The 18,796-nt window shown below is 38.1% G+C and overlaps 1 protein-coding gene across 1 annotated transcript in view; it reads left to right on the forward strand.

Moving 5' to 3' along the window:
• The window catches only part of rad51b (RAD51 paralog B), a 55,917-nt gene extending 37,950 nt beyond the window's left edge, over positions 1–17,967 (forward strand). The window contains exon 10 of the mRNA XM_056262710.1: positions 17,019–17,967. Within this exon, the coding sequence (XP_056118685.1) occupies positions 17,019–17,131 (113 nt within the window). The 3' untranslated portion in view covers positions 17,132–17,967. The remainder of the gene's footprint in view (positions 1–17,018) is intronic.
• Positions 17,968–18,796: the final 829 nt, after the last annotated feature.

Here is an 18,796-nt window from a genome sequence, read left to right on the forward strand (position 1 = left end):
TCATTGAAAGGTTTAGGGTTGCAAGATTTGTAAAAAAAAAAAAAAAAAATAATAATAATTAAGTCCCTTATGGTTACCAAGACTGCATTTATTTTATCAAAAAATACACTAAAAACAAAACATTTTGTGAAATATAATTACAATTTAAATGTTCTATTTTAATACATTTTAAAATGTAATTTCTGTGATGGCAAAGCTGAATTTTCTTCAGTGTCACATGATCTTTACTATCACTTTTTATCAATTCAATTTGACCTTGCTTAATAAAAGTATTAATTTCTTTCCCATATATATATATATATTTGCACTGCCCCCCAAACTTTTGAACGGGAGTGTTTACTTTGTGCATTTTATAGGTTACAAATGTGCTTAGATTAGCCAAATGTCAATAATTTACTTACAGTTGTGCAATATTTAAAAAAAGGATTATCCAATTTTTTGAATGTTGGAGCATAGATGATATGGTAGTAATGATGGTAGATGTTATGGTAGTAAAGAACCTGAGAAAACAGAAGTCGAAGTTAAAATATGTGGTAACACTTTATTTTAAGGTGACAAAGTTACACTTTACTACATGTACTTACTATAGTAATAACAGTAAATTATGCATAATTACAAGTAACTAACCCTAAACCAAACCCATAACTCTATAATAAGTACATGTACTTAATTAATATCACTCAGTGCTTATTTGAGCAAGTACAATATAACTACGTCACCTTAAAATAAAGCGTAACCAAATATTTATTTAATATTTTCGGTTTAAATTTTCACCTCAAATGTGTCGTGAATTTTTGGTTTCAGTCAAGAATTTGTTTTTCGTTGTATCACTACATCTAAGCAATTCCCTATTTCTGTACTTTGCTGACAAAGCTTCTCTATGAAGAGATTGTGTGGTTGTGCATCTTTGTGTTGGAGAGTGAGAAAGTCTTGTGTGTGTCCAGCTCAATCCAGCTATTGAATAGTTTTGCTGTGGTCTGGCTCTCTGCATCAGTTGTGTTAATCAGTCTCTCTCTCAACAAGTGCATCTTTGATGTGTGGCTCGCAAAGCCTGCCAGCTTCAAATAAAGACCCTGTATGAGAAAGACCTTTGAAACACTCTTCACACACTTCTCTCAGAGCTTCTTACACGACGTCCTCAAGTCAATCGCACACGCATGCACTAATGCTTCCTGCCAATATTTGATATCAACACGCCTCTGTACTTCACTTTAATCCAGAAATGATTATTGTTGGTTACTGGTGTGTTGGTGATGCCAAAAATGCTAATGCAAATTATTGAAATAGTAGAAACCTCAACTTCCTCATCTGAAACAAACACCTCTTCCTCCAATTCCGTTTTAAAATATGATTTATTTCTGCCATTCCATTCTTCAGTGTCACATCATGACTCTTCAGAAATCATTCTAATATGTGTTGCTGCTCAATAAACATCTCTTATCATTACCCCAATCGAAAACTGTGCTGCTTAGTATTTTTCTGGAAACGCATTCCAAAAACAGCATTTATTTGAAATAATTTTTTTTTTATAACATTTATGTTTGATCAATTTAATGCAACCTTGCTGAATAAAAGATTTTCGGTAACAGTTTATTTTAAGGTTACATAGTTACACATGTAACATATACTAACTAGGGGTTGCACAGACCAGTCGACTTTAAGCTCGACGTTGACTAGTCGCTGATCATTCATGGCCTATAGAGGGCGCAACAGGATAAGAAATCGTTGAAGTCCACTTTTACGCTCAGTTTCCAACAGTTAAAATAACAAATAAATGCCATAGAGTTTCAGCTCGAGGTTAAGGCTTATTTGTTCATTAATGACGTCATCAGCGACTAGTCGACTCGATTTGAATCACATAAATGTTGACTTAAAAAAATTTGAAGTCGTAATATGAACTCTAAATGAAACTCCTAATACGTAATAGTAAAAACAGTAAATCTTGCATACAAGTTATTAACCCTAAATAAAGTTATTTCAAATAAACCTTCAAATAAAGTGTTCTATATCCACTAGTTGACTAGGCGTCTCGAGTCAAGTCTCTTTTTTTAAAACAATTTTTAACGCGACAACTGCTTAAAGACATAAAACTTCTCTCATTTATATATAAAAAAAGGAAAAATAAAGTGTTCTATATCAACTAGTTGACTAGGCGTTTCGAGTCAAGTCTCTTTTTTTAAAACAATTTTTAACGCGACAACTGCTTAAAGACATAAAACTTCTCTCATTTATATATATAAAAAAGGAAAAATATACACTTGACATGAATAGTTTGGCACTTAACCTTTAATTATTTAGCATGACATACCAGTCAACTCTGCCTTATCTTGATAAATGAGCTCATTACTTCTAACTCATTATATATTGCTGTTATTCTTACATGTTGCGTAACTTCCTTTGCCATAAGTCATGAGACATTTTTATGTGATTTTTGAAGGAAGTTGTGAGATGATCAGTTAATCTCAGCGTTTAAACTTTCCAGTAAGCCTCAAGTCAATGTTCCTGCCAAGACACAAAACCATAGGCACTCTTACACCAGATCTTGTCAAAACATTTTTAGACATGAACAATTTTCACCATCTGTCACATTTACATATTAGAGGGACAATAATATTTTTTAATTAATTAATATTTATATTAAATAATATGCATTAAAGGTACAATATGTAAGATTTTTGTAAAATATCCAAAAATTACTTGCACAGTGTGATATATTTCCTGCAGTTGTGTACTTACAATATCCCAAAAGTTCCCAAAGATTTTTAAATAATGGCTCACTTGTCACCTGTCAATGACGTAATATCCACGTTATGCCTAGTTTCCGCTTGTACTGCCATAGTAGCCATGGCGACAGACGTGGACAACTGCGTTACGTCTAGTGGCACACTCACGCTGTCGTTGTTTCGTTAAAACATTATGGACCATGGCAAGCAGACTTTGGGACAAAAGGAGAAATAAAACAAGGATCAATATTAGCATTGAAATGTATTCAAATAGGAAATCTACATGTAGTTACTGTGGTAATAACTATAACTTATTACTCAAGTCTTAAATGTATAATTATAGTGTAACACGGACACCTTAAAATAAAGTGTAACCTAATTTTCTCATTTTTTGGGGAAAGCCTTGTGAAAGAAGTATGCTTAAATGTTGCATCAAAATATTTGTAACCAAAAATCAGTTGAAACCAATTGTGCGCATGAATTAAAATGGCAATTATTTGGGATTGTTGCAGGGTCTTGACTGCATGCAAATAAGCAATCATCAGTCACAAGTGATTCTGTGTAGTGTAAACAGTGTAAATGAGAGCACTTGTGCAAGTCCATAACTAAAACATGAATAAACCGAGGAACACAATTCTCAGCTTGTTTTTCAGTTGTAGCCTTCATAAAGAAAAAAGGCATGCAGTCGATCCCTACAAAATAAGTATTTTTAAAGTAAATAATTTTTATCAAAATAATCTTGATCGCAATATATGTAGAGACATAATTGATTGTGATTGCCATCATAATCGCGCAGTCCTAATACAAGGCAGAATGGAGAGGAGAGAAAGCAACAAAAGAGATATTACCCAATATCTCGCATGTCTGGGATTTCACTTATGGATACAGGATTGTTTAACAGCCTGCTGGGACTCACCATGGAGCACATATGGAACATGCTGTCACTGCAGAATAGAAGAGCTGGACGGCACTGTGTGTGTTTGTGTCTGCCTGCCTGTCTATCTGTCTGTCTGTCTCCATATGGTCGCCCTTTTTATCTCACCATGAGCAAGAAGTGACGTAAAATTGCTTTCATACGTTACAGTAAATGCCGTAGTGCCAGATGATATAAGCATGCTGACATTAATCATGAATTTCCCTCTCTCTCCTCTCAGTCTTATTTAGCACATGCTGATTCATTTGACTTCGCTTAGAGCTTCACACCTAAACAAATATCAGGAGCCGTCATTTAAGAACTCAGCAGATAATGAGCTCTACGAGACTATCACTATGAAAAATTAAGGCCATAATACTAATGGGTAATACATATAATGTCTATATTACCGTTTACACATCACAATCTCAAAAGAACAAAAGCTAAGAACAAACTTATGCCTCACATGTCTTATTAACCTGTCACCATCCATAATAGTAACAGATTCATGGATAATCACCTAAGCTTTGCCAATTGCCACTTTGAGGACAAAATTAAAAGTCTAACAAAGCGTAACTAGTCCTGGGTCTACCATTAAGGGCGACCTAGGACAATTTAGACCTTTGGGCTGAGAAATATACTGTACATATTAAAATAGCGCTCAAGATTTGATTTATTTTTAGAGTCCATGTTACGCTCTTTATTAATGACACTAACATAAACAGTGTGACTTTCAGTTACTAAAAACTAGAGTTGCATACCACAACAACTGAAATACACATTGCATGACTAAAACAAATCTAAACCTTAAAGGTGACTATTATGCCCTTTATCAAAGTCTTGATTTTGTTTTTGGGGCCTAGTAGAATGGGTTTTTGTGCTATAATGTTAAAAAAACACTGTGTTTGAGTGTGTTTCGGAAATGCCACACCCTTTACCATTACTGTGTGTTTCAACACACAACTAAAACAACTCATCCAGACCATATTGTGATGTGTATGTTACCGGAAGAAAAGACAAGACTACAATCAAGGTGTTTTAGGGAGTTCAGAAACAGTGCTTACTTATATAGAGAACAATTCTCTTTGGAGTGGCTTGGTGCTTTGTAACGTTGCAGACCTTTTTCATGCTCAAACTAAGGAAAGTTGAAAATGTTAAAAAGCATAATATGTCCTCTTTAAATTGTAATCAAAAATTTGTAGAAAATATATATTTTGTACACTATTGGACCACAGTCAAAAGTCAGATTTCTATCATCTGAGTCATTACTCAAACAAAATGAGGTATTTCATTACCATTTCCCCTGTATGAATTTCTGAATTTTTATCCAGTCAAAGGGATTGTGAAACATATTTTGGTAATACGATTTCTTGGTTTTTAATATCTTTCGCTTCCTCTTTTGTTACTTGTGGTTTGTCTTATTTTGCTTTTTATTAATGTTTCCATTGCAAGAACTAAGAATGCGCATAAGAAGCTCTAGGATTTTAAAGGAATTTTATATATTTGAATCCAAGTTTGCTTGCTTCCAGGCAAGGGCAAAGGCCAAGTCATTGCAGAATGACTTGTGAATATTGGTTTGGTACTGTAAAAGTTCTCTGGTAGAACCGCATCTTGGCAAAGAGAATGTTATGTGGTGTACCACTCATGACTTGCCGGGAAATTTGGAAAACGTGTTTCTTTACTAGTCATTTTTATATTTCAGTACAACATTCTGCTGGTGATGAAATGTTGTTCTACTTGCTTAAGAAGTTGATCTTTTCTTGAACACCTATGAGAAATGCAGACCGCATCAAGTCCAACTTGGTCCCATTCTTATCGAATTGAAATAATTGGACTTGTCAAACCTTAATTATTGGCAAAGGAAAATTTGCTCCAAACAGCAGACTGACTGTCTATAATAAACAGACAGCAGGCTACATGTCCAAACTTTCTGTGCTTGTGCCCCTATCTGGAAGAAACTCATGTGTTACTGCAGATCTAATGCAGACACGTGCTAGGTTTCCTGAGAGTCTCGCGTAGCCAGACCTTCAGACTAGGGGTGTCACGATTCTCCAAATCTTCGATTCGATTGAATTTTCGATTCTAAGGTCACGGTTCGATTCGATTCTCGATTTTTACATTTATTTTTTTAAGCACAGGTTGCTATGCCATTTTTAGAATATACTTTTATGCAATATAATATCTGACCTTTGTTCGCAATGTACCACACTACATTGTCAAATTTAAACCATTTATTAACAACATAAAGTGCTTATAATATATATATATATATATATCTTTATATCTTTAGTCAATTGGAAACTTAAGCAAAATAACCTGCCATATTTTGCCATAACCTGCCATACGCAGATTATAAAATCAAATCAGTCATTTTAAACTGTCTGCGAAATGCAATTTCACAATTTCACAAACAGCATGAGTGTTCAGCGGTGCCGCGTCTTCTCTCTCTCTGTCTCTCAAAATGGGTTGCACAAGGCAATCGTCAAGCGCGCTGCTCTCACGTTTCGGGAGTCGTGACATGACGGAATTGTCACTTGCATAATCGGGCCATTGCATCGTGAGTAACTAAAGTTTACCATTTGCACATCTTTTTAAGTCTCACCAGTTTGAACATTCAAGCGATTTTAAACTATTCAGTACTCGCGCGCTCTCTGAGAGATGGTTTTCTTTGCACACATATAAAGCCGCCTCGCAAACAGGCAGATGACGACATTCAAGTTCACAAAACAAACAAACAGTTGTTGATTTAACAGATAAATCTATGTTTTTCTGGAGATTCCCTGCCATGTTAGTCGTTCTGCCAATGGAAGAATATGGTACACGCACATAGCAGAGCTTGCAAACTGTGGCTTTTTTGAAGTGCGAACGTTGAACGCGAACGTTGACAACATAACTCACTGGAAATCCAAAATACTTCCACACCGGTGACTTCAATGAAAGAGTCGACGGTTCAAGTTCTGTCGATGGGTCTCCTGCATCTGCAGTTCCCATGCTATCTTTGGACTGGCTGTAGCTAAGTTAGAGGAGGTTGACTCGCAGCACTTCAACACGCGTGTTTTTTTCCGTGACATTTTCCGTGACACCCTTACTTCAGACTGATGGCAGAAGCTCTGGACTCAGAAGATCTCATTGGCTAAGGATCGCCCAGGGGCCTTCTGACTGACATGTAAAGCAACCAATCACAGTTAGTTTTGTTCCGTATGATGCTTAGGGGTCCCTACAATAACAGACTGGTGTGTAAAACTCTTGGACATATTTTAAAGAGTCTATGCCGCGAACTTAACATACTTTTGAAAATACAGCGTTTAGTTGATCCAGATAAGCACTCATTGTCACAACTGTAAACACAAAGGCTTGCTTCTTCCACGAAGGGCTTTGGTGTCACTGCGTCTTTCTTTCCAGTCGGACCTTTAAAGAACGTGACATACACATCTCCTGGACATCCTGTAGATTTCAACCAATCAGATGACTTTGAAAATCCTGAAGTGTTTCTAATTAAGTGTGCCATATGCATCAGAAATTCATCCAGCGCTCCGTGGGCGTGACATCTGAGGCTGAGACTAGGTTTCCTGTATTTGCTTGGCCAGTGATATGACCCGGTCAATCCATGAGAAGGATATGAATGCAGCTTTTCTTTGTGGCACCACTACTGGGTATCATGTGACAATCCACCACCACAGAGATATATTCGGTTGACACTGGCACCCCTTTTAAATCCACGTGGATTGTCTTAACATGGCTTATTGATATTGGGTAGCACCGCCAGAAAATTTAGGAATGGCTGCATGGACTGTTCTTTTTTCTGTTATTTTGTAAATGTACAGCCAAGAGACATCTACTGAAACCCCTTTATCAGCTCCCTCAACTAGGAACAGATTTCCTTAGTGTCATCTTTCCTCCATTACATTTTTAAAACTGACCATCCCCTTTCACGAGCATGCAGTTAAGTCTAATACTGGGGTGTCCAATCCTGCTTCTGGGGGGCACTTAAGTAAACATACCTGAATCAGATAATCAAAGTTTTCCAGATTACTAGAAACTTCCGGTGTTGGGGCAGGTTAGCCTTCCAGGAGCAGGATTTAACACCCCTGGTATACTGGGTATACTGGTAAACAGGATGCTCAGGTCTCTCGGGCATCAGAGGCTGGTCCTTACCTTAGAACCTCAACAATACTTTGCACAGTTCACGTATCCTTCTTACAAACTAAATCTTAAACATTACGTCCTTGAGGTTTAGTATTTGAAGTAGTACATTAATTCTGTGCAGAAAATAAAACTCATTGACCTCAAATGTGTGATTCAAGGTAGGTTTGCAGTTCAAGTCTGAGATAACCTGGGGTAGTCATGGGGTTAGTCATACACCTCTCTGTACCCAAGAGATGAGTGTAGGTGTATATGCACTTTAATGATTAACCTTTACACCAGTGTTAGTGAGGTCACAGACGGCAGCTTCTGGTGTAGGTCAGAACACAACAGCTGCTTGTAGGGATTAGCTGTCTATTTCTCCCTTCTAGCTGTATACCCCCCCCCCCCCCCCCCCCCCCCTCTCTCTGGCTTTTAACACACGTCCTCTTTCAGATCAGTAATTTTGCCCAATGATTAGTTTCTTCAAGTTTCTAATTACCTCCTAATATACAGTATTGTTCACTTAAAGGCTTTATGTACACTTCTCGCCCTTAATGCGTTCAATATGAATTGTATTATCACTGTATCAGATTCGCTGCCTTTTGCTCATGACATGATGCTGCATTTGAATGTTGCACTCTTGCTAAACTCTTAGCAAGTAGCTGAATTGAAACATCTTAGCACTTTTCATTGTATAATTGGTTCCCTTTCCCTTGACCTAATGCTCAGAGCAAGCTCAGGCTCAGCTGATGTGATGTAACTCACTTACATCTTTGAATTTAATTATTTTAAATTTTAATACAATTATTATTATTATTAATATTTATTCTGTTGTCTAAATAAAGAAAACCATTGAAAAACACTATTAATGCCTAATTATGGATAATCTGAATGTAAAAAAAAAAAAAAAAATGCTCACCAAGGTTGCATTTATTCATGTGATGGCAAAACTGAATTTTTAGCAGCCATTACTCCAGTCTTTAGTAACACATAATCAGAAATTATTATATGCTGATTTGCTGCTCGAGAAATATTTATTGCTATTATCAATGTTGAAAACAGTTGTTGTGTATCTCCAATATTAGGAATCAAAAAATATTTAATACTAGCATCTGAACTGAGACTTTGCCTCTCTGAAAATAACACAGTTAAGTTTTCTAAGAAGCTGAACTTCAGATGTGCTGGCACAGCTAAAACAATGCGACTTTATAATTGTCTTAGCCCCACCTATGCACTATTAGATTATGTTCGAAAACTTTTATGTAATTCCTTTAAATGACAGTAGTGTTGGATAAGATTCTTTGGTCCAACCTCGTAGGATTGTGGTTGGACTGACAGAACTTTCTTTCTGTAATGGGCAGGAATAAGCAGGTCTGGAATAATGCTGCCCCTGTTGCTACTCTACAGCTTAAGACTCTGCCTTTAATGAGAGGGGGAACAGGCCTAGTTGGCTGGAGGCAAGGGGAAGCCTTTGGGAACGGCAATATCCTTTTGGAATTAAATTGCCAAGTTCAACTTTGATCCTTTGGAGAGGGGATTTTATTTAGGCCAGCATTGGTTTTGCTATATATTTGCCCACCCTACCTCTCTCTGAAAACTGTTTTTTTTTTTTATCCCCAGCAAATGGTTAGAGATCAGTTGTAGAGAGGAGTGTAGAAGTCTGTATGAAGAGGTGGCTTGATAATGAGTTGGCTACCATATTTGTGGCCTCAGGAAGTGGTCAACCCCAATGATGTGCTGCTTTCTCTTCATCATCTCATTTTCCCTCTCTTTGTGTAAGGTGTAAACACATAGAATCACAGAGGGTGCTAGGGTGGGCCCGTCAGAATAGGCACTGGTTGTCTTTTCTTGCTGACAGACCTGTGTGTGGTCTTCCAGGACTTAGGAAACAGACCTAATCAAAGAGGTCAGAAACCATGATCATCAAGCTTGGCTCAACAGATCAAGCTAATGCACAGCTTTGTTCAAGACACTATGTAATCTGCAGAAATGACTAATGCTTTATTTACAGATCTTTTGAAATGACTTACTATAATGAATTACCTTTGTGAAATTGTTCATTTTGTTACCCTAAATGAGATAATGCAGAACCATTGTATTTATTCTGGTATTTTTCATCATCAGGCTGAACAGGTATCGTTTCTTTATAGTGTCGTCCTCTACTATTCCTGTCTGGTTGATACGGTTATAGTTTATTTTTCCTTTATGGTGCTTCTGAATCTGGATTAGAATGTATAAGACCAATCGTGAGTCCCCACATCACTAAAGCTAACATGCTTTTTCTGTCATGATTGCGGTTATCTAACCTTGCTGAGAAATCAGAACATGAAACGGTTCGTAATTGTACTGTACCAAACCGCGTTCTAATGAAAATACACTTGGTACTGTTATTCACCAAGCTCAGAACCGTTTGGCCCAATAGTGAAAAGGCATTTTTAGTTTATGCAAGTTTTGTTGTTAGTGTTTGGTAAGAAACATTTGGTCCTTACACGGTGCTTCTTTCATTACGTGCATTGGCATGTTTTGAGTCCATCCATCCATCCATCCATCTTACCACTTTTCCTCTCTAGGGTTGCGAGGCTAGATATGTTTCAATTTGTTCTAGCCAATTTCCTCAACAAATACTTCTAGTTTCAGATAAAGCATGTGAAGTTTCACCTCAGATGTGCCTTCGTGTACGTAAAGAATATCAAGTGCTGGGAATCCCCAGTGTAATCGCTTCAGGCTGAATTAGCCTGGATTTAGGGCTGCCTGATGCCGCAAAACACAAAGCAAAGTCAATGAATGACTGTAAAGCAATCACCATGAACTACAGAGTCTGTAGTTGGGTCTTTTGGCAAGCTGTGTTACGTCATAACACAACTATTTTACTTGCATAATATTTACTTACTGGATAATTATAAAGGAAGAGATTTCAGGTTCAAGACCAGTTGATGAGAGTCGCTGGACAGTGAAGGGTTAAGTGTGTTTCCTGCAGGAGAATAAATTAAATGTGGCCATAATCACATTGCAGGAATGCAGTCAGTGTACTCTTGTGAAACACCCCCTAAGCCCTGGCTCTGCTCCACTCTCTCAGCGCCTCACACAAAGATGGCTTTGTTCTCTCCCCCCCTCTCCCCTTTCTCTCTCTCTCTCTCTCTCTCTCTCTCTCTCTCTCTCTCTCTCTCTCTCTCTCTCTCTCTCTCTCTCTCTCTCTCTCTCTCTCTCTCTCTCTCTCTCTCTCTCTCTCTCTCGACTTTTTATTTCTTTGACTCCTTCTAACTCTCATTTGCTTTGCTCTATCCCAGTTTTACTTTTTCTCTCTCTCAGCCACTTAGTCAATGTTTTGTTTTCCACTTTTACTTTCTCTCTTTTTCATGGATTCTGGGGGTTTTTCCCATACCTTCCCCTACTTTTATTTTGTTTGGAAGATCATATTTCTGGACTGCTGTTTCATTTTGTTCATGTCGTGTTATTGCTTGTTTTCTCTAGAAGAAAAGCTTTATGATTTATAAAGGAAATAAGTTGCTGAAAGCAGCAGCACAAGGAAACATTATTTATTTTACATTGCCCCACCAAACACTTAAACTATATTTGTGATTCTCATATGGGATAATTAAAAATATCAATGACTATGTTATTTTCAAAAGATGCATTAATGCAAAATTTAGTTCTGCTTTGTCATTGATGATCGACAGTTTGCAAAATCTCAATTGGGAGAGGACCTGACCAAATTGTCACAAAAACATAACTTGCTTGCTGCATTGGACTTCATGCTTTAGTTTTGTTGTAAGACACTTCCTCAAGTTCATATTAGAGAGACATTGAGAGAACTCCTGCTGAGAGGCAGTTCATTCTCGGTTACTGATTTACCCAGGTGTTGGGTAATTTTTGGTGAATTCTTTCCCTCCTGCCTGATCAATTGGATAAAAGACGTGCAAGAACTGGCGGGTTTTCTTCTAGGAACCGTCATCTGCTCACATCTCGGACTGCAGCTGCTGCTCTGTATTCCAGCCACACGTGCATCCATGTGAATATGGAAGCAACAAACGAAAGCCTCTGCATAAGCCATGTTTCTCTTAAGATTGATTCTGTTCACAGGTGCTGGTTTACCAGTGCCCATTGAGACGTAGTGTATGTGTGTGCGTGCACATAAGCACATGTGCAGATTTCTGTCTGTACTTATGTGAGTGTCATTGTTGAACAGAAAACCCCCTTTCTATTTAAGTGCTAAACAGAATGACTCACCCTGTCACAGCTGCAAATGTCCGCACTCCCAGAACTGTGTTCCGCTTTCAGCAGAGGACATTGCATACATGGGTACCAAAACCCAAACTCCTGAAAGTAAAATGGGCTTTGCATTACACTTTCAGGCTCTGAGTCAGACCTGTCAGACTCAGATGACTGTCAGTTGAATTCATCTTTCCCTGAGGTCTACCCTAAAAAGAAGGTTAAGTTGAGCTACATGAACTATCCTGACCCTACCTCCCATAAAAAAACAAGCCTGCAAACAATGGTGTTTACTGTCAAGGGTGGTTATCATCCAATTCATTAAATTTATATTGAGATTATGTAAGGGTAATTACACAACTGCAATTCCCCCTTTCTGTCCTTCATTTTGGCTCTCTTAAAAAGCCACAGCGTCCTCAAATCTCACAGAGGAAATGGAGCATTTCTGAATCAGAACATTTTTGCTGATGTACCCAGCCTTGGCTCACAAAGGACAAAACGAGGCCCTTATTAAGCTGCCCCTTTGCCAGGCCACATGGAGGATTTGCGAGTTCAATGGGATCTGCAGGAACAACAAGGGAACAACGAAACTCTTCATCCTGTCAGGAAAGCATGGCAGAGGATCCTAAACCTACGGCCTATTTTTCTAGACAAACTAAGCAACTTATTTGAAGCCTAGGGTAACATGAAGGTGCCATTTTATTTACCCAGTGTGTCTAAGCTGAAGCCTCACATTATCTTCACACAGATAAACTTGAAACAAAAGACCTTGGCTGACTCAATGTTTCCAGCAGGGTGAGGAGTAGAGGGATTTTACAGAGCTGTACCATGTGTCTTGGCCAGTACCGCACTGACTCATTATTAGCAATCAGTGTTGGATCTGGATGGCTTTAGCTGCTGTGGTTCTGCGGGGTAAAAGCTCCCATGATTGTGAGACGTTTTTCAAGCTGCTCATCTCTGTAATTTAGCAATTCGGTTTGATTATTGTGGGGGGTTTGTTTCGACTGCACCCAGAATAGCTCAGGCCTATGAGAAAAGGGGGCTTACTAATGATTTCTGTTTCCTAAGACTTACAACATGCTACTCAAGTGCAAAAACACATTCTTGGTGGGGCCGAGACGGTCTTACTGATGTGTCCCCCTAAGGAGAAGTTTTCGGGACTGCAGTGCTCCAGGTGAAGGGGCCCTTTCTGTGTTATGTTATACAGCAGCAGGTTTCACTAAGGTGTTCATTTCAAGAAACCTTTTATCTCCTCCTCGCAGCCCTCCAGACTCCATCTGAGCTCCATAAATCAAAGTGGCAGAGTTGTGGGGGTCAATGAGAGAGCCCTCAAGAGGAGTCTTCTCTTGTTCACTCTCTGCTTGTCCTGGATCATCGAGTTGGGCGTTGCGAACCGGATCATTTATTTTACATATGTACTACTACATGTTCACTTGTGCTCGTTCTAAGTTCTTAAAGCTCTTGCATTCCATTTCCAAAAGGGCACAATGAAAAACGGTGAGTGATAGGCCATGTTCGCGCCTCCTGAAGGCTACAGGTTTCTTTTCGCTATTTCCTGCCTCGCCAATCTTGCTAAGACTTGCCCCATGTGTTCTGCTTTATGGAGTAATAAAAAAAAGCGTAATGGCTCTCATCTATTCTTGTTAACAGCACAGTGTGCGCTTGTTTGAGTGTGACAAAGGGTGAGAGAAAGGCTGGATATTAAGTTAAGCTTCAAGCCCATTTTTGAAAAATCCCCAGATATGGCATTCCCAAACTGAAACAGATACAGTTCATGAACCCTTTGTACTAAAAGCACAAGTAAGATCTCATTTGAAAGCTGACACCTGGAAGTTTATTGTAAATGTAGAATTAATTATTATCATAATGAAAAAAATAGTTATAAATAGCTTCAAAGTTTTGTAAAGTTATTATACATTTATTTTTATGAAACATCTTCATGAAAATAAAATTGAAGTTGGCATTGTAGCAATCTAGAAATGCACTGCAGCTAAAGCCACATGTCTGGCCATGTTATATTTAAAATTTGAAGATGATAAGTCTAAAACTCTGTATTTAGTTCAATGTTTTTCAAGATCATGTCATATGACTTTATTTTGATTAGACTGGTGTTTATTGTTTTCTTATAAGCATCTATTCAGTCTATTGCCTCTATTGTTTTGTGATGCAAAAACGAGCCCCATTCAGTCTCAGTCTCCCCTGCACATATTCACACCTCTCCAGCCAGTTTATTGCTCTAAATATGCTTTTCTTTTGTCTGCATTATAATCACTAACGACTAGCAATTCACACTGTTTCAATCCCTCATTTATTTTATAAAAGTTCTCACTTCACAGTGAAACTGTATCAAATGCCCTTTTTGAAAAACGAAACATTTCAGTAAGCATTCTTATTTAGAAAAAAATCATAAAAATTACACCGAAGTAAGGTAGCAGGTGCTCAGTACTAGCTAGCATGTTAGCTTAGCACACCATCAATACACGACAATTTATGAGAATAAAACTATGTTTGTTCTCCAAACTTACTTTATAGCGCAAGTCGAGTGTTTTAAATAACTTTCTGTAATCTGATTTGGCTTCAGATAAAAAAATCAGATAGAAAATATATTATTTTATTGTATTCTGCACAATTTGAAAGTCTATCTCGATTAGCATTACATTATACATATAATCAATTATTATGAAAATACCTGACATGACTCGAAGAACACAGGTAAATCAAATATCATTGCAATCATGTTTATTGTCTTCAAAACATCTTTATCTGCACTTTACAGCGATCTCGGATAGCTTTGTTGTGGCAGGACTTCCTGAATGTCACATGATTATGGCTCTTCTTCATGTGATCCATATATTATGGACTTCTGTTCAAACAGCGCCCTCACTTTCAGGATGAATTGATAACACAGTACAGAGTATACAGCGCTCAAAATGATTACATCGACGCATTTGGGTATAAATTCAATAAATATTATTCCTGTCTATAGAAGTCTAATGTAAAGCTATGAGAATCTATCAATATTTCTCCAAATCTGCACATGTTTGAGCTAAAAGCCCTGAGGGACGTTGTTTTGTCAAGCGCTGTCATGACGATCGCACGGGAGTTTTTTTCTGAATGAGACCGGCTGAGGCTCATAATTCATATTAAAGGTAACGACTCATTTTTTAATTTCATAACTCCTGACACAAATTAAGACATAACTGTCACTATAAGTTTCTCAGAATACAATAGTGGTCAAATACTGAATCTTGAGTCTTATATCTTTTTAATGATGTATAGTTTGTCAAGGTATAACATTAAATCTGATAGTATATTTGAACTAAATAAATAAAAAAACGCTTCAGTGCGCCGACGCTCTGGAGACGGTTAAGAGGTTAAGAGAATTTGGAGCAGCCCCCTTAAAGGCATATGTAAACATTTACGGTTTGTCTCAAGCTGCTGGTGTGATTACAGAGGCCGTACTGTACAGAGGCAGTCGAATGGAAAATGCAGAGCACATGAGTATGAGTGGCCTACTTGCTTGCTCCCGACCACTCTGCTTCATGGTATTAGCAGGGCGCTGCCTCTCGAAACTAATGTGTTACATCTCATATAGAGGCTTGTTAGGAGATCCAGTCAACATCCGTCTGCACTCTGTTCAAGTATGTTTATGGGTTTGCTTATCTCCAGATTGAATAGATGTTTCGGCGGCGTAGAATGACGCAATGGAAACCAAACCAGATGAAGTGAATAATTATGTTTGTAAGCAGTATGTTCACGCTTATAGCTTTGGAATACCAGTCATGTGATATCATCACTAGTCATAGTTTTGAAGGACTCTTCCAGAACAAACCCTCTTGTTTTGATGTGTCATGCTTTTTGCTGATTGTTACTTCTATGGGGAATTGGAAAAATCACTCATGCCTGTTATTACTCCAAGCATAGAAGTTGCCAGTGTGTGGGATGCTAATATCTCTCTACAGAGGTTGTGCTAGCTTTAGTACACGAGTCTTAAGTGCGTTTACACTGATGGTGATGTGCAGTGTCAAAGCGATGGACATCATTCGTTTTCAATTAGAGTTTGCGATTTAAAAAGATAAGCAATGCAGAGCCTACCAATGTGAGTGCCTACAGTGATCTTCCACCCGATACAGATTTTTATCTCTGCCGATAGGAACTGCTTCACTGAGTCTTGAAGTTTGATGTTCATGTCTTTGCCTTCTATTTTAGGGCCCCATCATGAGGTTTTAACAGAAAATGAAACAAGACTAGCACCCAGCCTCATGGGAGGTGTTGTTCTCATGAAAAGCCAGAGCTTGGGAATAAAGACATTTCATAATAAGCATCGCAGCCACAGGAATGACAGTGGCAAAACATAGCTGGATGTGTATTTAGCCATGTTCTACACTGTATTCCCCCTCAAACCTGGCCACATTAAATTTGGCACTCATTTCCCTCAGCTGGTCACTAGGAGTATGTTTTCGTGGGTTTTATAGGAATACATATTGGTCATTTAACTGCTTCTGTTCCTTACCAAGACTTGCAGTATCGTAGATTGCAATGGAGGTTCAACCTAAAGGCTCAGTGGAGCCTTTATTTCCTCCCACAAACCTTCACTCAAATTGATACTTGTTTGTATACTGTATATCTGTGTATAATACCATGATGTCAGCCTGTGCCAAAGCAAAACCAACCCCTATTTTTCTTGTCTAGTATATTGTGGAGTAATTTTTTCAAGCAGTTACCGGAAACATGAGCCACTTGCATCTAATCAGGTAAACTAGCGAGACAGTGGACAAGACTAAAGGGTTGCTCATGGGTCAATGCAAAATAAGAATGCCCAAGATACAATGAAATGGGGAAATCTTTTAAAAATGTAAGTTTTTAGAAACTAATTATTTTTATTCATGTTGATTTCATACTTACAACAAAATTGACCTGAATTAACCTTACCTCCAAATATCTGATATTTTAGTCACTTTTTGAACTTTAGTAGACAAAGTCATGGTGGTCAGGGGTCCTCGATGATATAACTTCCTATTTTAATTTTATGCTTTTATGTTTTCCAGGGAATGAAAACCAAAGTTCTTTAATCCATGGAACAGATCCAGGGCTTCAGCCAATCAGAGTGAGGACGGGGTTCATCTATAACCTCTCCCAGGCCACGCCTTCTTCTTGCTGAGAACCCTTGGCTGCAGAACTTCGTGGCTGTTATTGTCCTATTTTTAAGGCCAGTAAACAAATGTGAAGTGACTAATGTTTTCTATGTCAGTTAAACACTCAATGCCGTCCATTATCTAAAGATAACGAAGTGTGATGATGCATTTGAACATCAAGGTTTTTTCGATGGTCATTTGACTGCCCCAATATGACTATACTGACACTTCAGTTAGCATGAGGCTATTGAAATTGTAGAGGCACACATAATTTAATATTTATCATGCACCATAGGTATTCCTAACAATTAAATAATATGATATCTTTATGATTTCTTTCAGGTACAAGTCATGGTTAAACATTGCAGGAACATGTGGTGGATCAGCAGCTTCTTTATGGCAACAAAGAACGACAGACACAAGGCGGACAGAGCAAACTCCACCAGTCGACGGCCAAGACTCCCCTTCGTAGAACATTACCTCAGTTTTCATCTAGTTAGAAAACTGCAACATCAGTCAGCTATTGATTGACAGGCTTAATTTTCCTCTCGCTAGTCGTGTGATAAGACAGCAGTCTTGGCCAAACGCTTCTTGACCCTGACTGGCCGTTGCCATGGCTTCTGTTCCCATGACTCCTGTTCCCATGGTTCCTCTGCCTTAAAGGGAAGTTTGTCTGATTAGCTGAACAATGGTGTTATTTTGGGTGGTTCCTCCTTTTTCGGCTTGTTTTGCTTTTGGTTGTATCTGCACATATAAGCATTGACACATCCTCTATGGTCTATTCCTTTCTAGTGAGTAAAGTGCAGTAAGTACAGCTTTTAAACTTCTGACATTAATAAATCTAATTGATTTTCAAATTCAAGGTCTTCTAATCTCGAATTATTTCAGCTTCATTAGCAGATTGTGCTGACAGCGCAAACGACGATCTTTAGCTCTCTCCACCAGCAGATAAAGTCAGTTTTGACTACCCATTCCGCAATGCTGAGTAGGTGTTCTTTCTGTCTGTCTTTCTCTTTCATCCTCTTTCTGTATATCTCTCCTCCCTTCCCCCCATAAGCAGGCTGATAGGCTGAGAGTTCACATGTTTTGACAGATCATTTAATGGTTGACCTGTGGCGATATCGCTGCCTGTGCCTGTACTGAGGGGAGGAAAACTCTCATTCCTTCCAAATAAACTCCTTCTTTCCCTGCAAACCAGAAGGCTCTGGAGAATAATGCATTCATAGTAAATTTAAAAATCAGAGCAGAGAGTCATGAGATTCTGACATGAGTCTAAAATCCACAGTGATCTGTACTCATCCCTCATATCAGGCTTTCTATGAGTGCCACAATACAAACCAACCACAGCATGCACACACATTGCTTGGGGCTTTATTGTTCTGAGAGATAACACGGTTAAATGATTTCTGTCGAATATCAGTATATTCAAATTAGCCTTGATTCTTTTTTTCCTTTTTTTTTTTTTTTTTTTGCAGTGTTTGCTTTTGAATTGATACAACTGGATACTCGTGACCTGAAGTCAGTTCTGTTTCAGAACCTTTTGTTTTGTTCTTGGCTCATTTAGTCTTGAGGTTAAACCAACAACCACACATTCCCCTAGCTCAAAACTCCCCAAAACGCCCCTTTTATATACACATTAGAATAAATCGTTAAAATTTTCTGACATTGTGAACTCTTCTTTGTTTACTCAT

The sequence above is a fragment of the Rhinichthys klamathensis genome, unplaced genomic scaffold, assembly GCF_029890125.1.
Source record: "Rhinichthys klamathensis goyatoka isolate OS25496 unplaced genomic scaffold, OSU_Roscu_1.1 h1tg000196l_1, whole genome shotgun sequence".
NCBI classification, from domain to species: domain Eukaryota; kingdom Metazoa; phylum Chordata; class Actinopteri; order Cypriniformes; family Leuciscidae; genus Rhinichthys; species Rhinichthys klamathensis.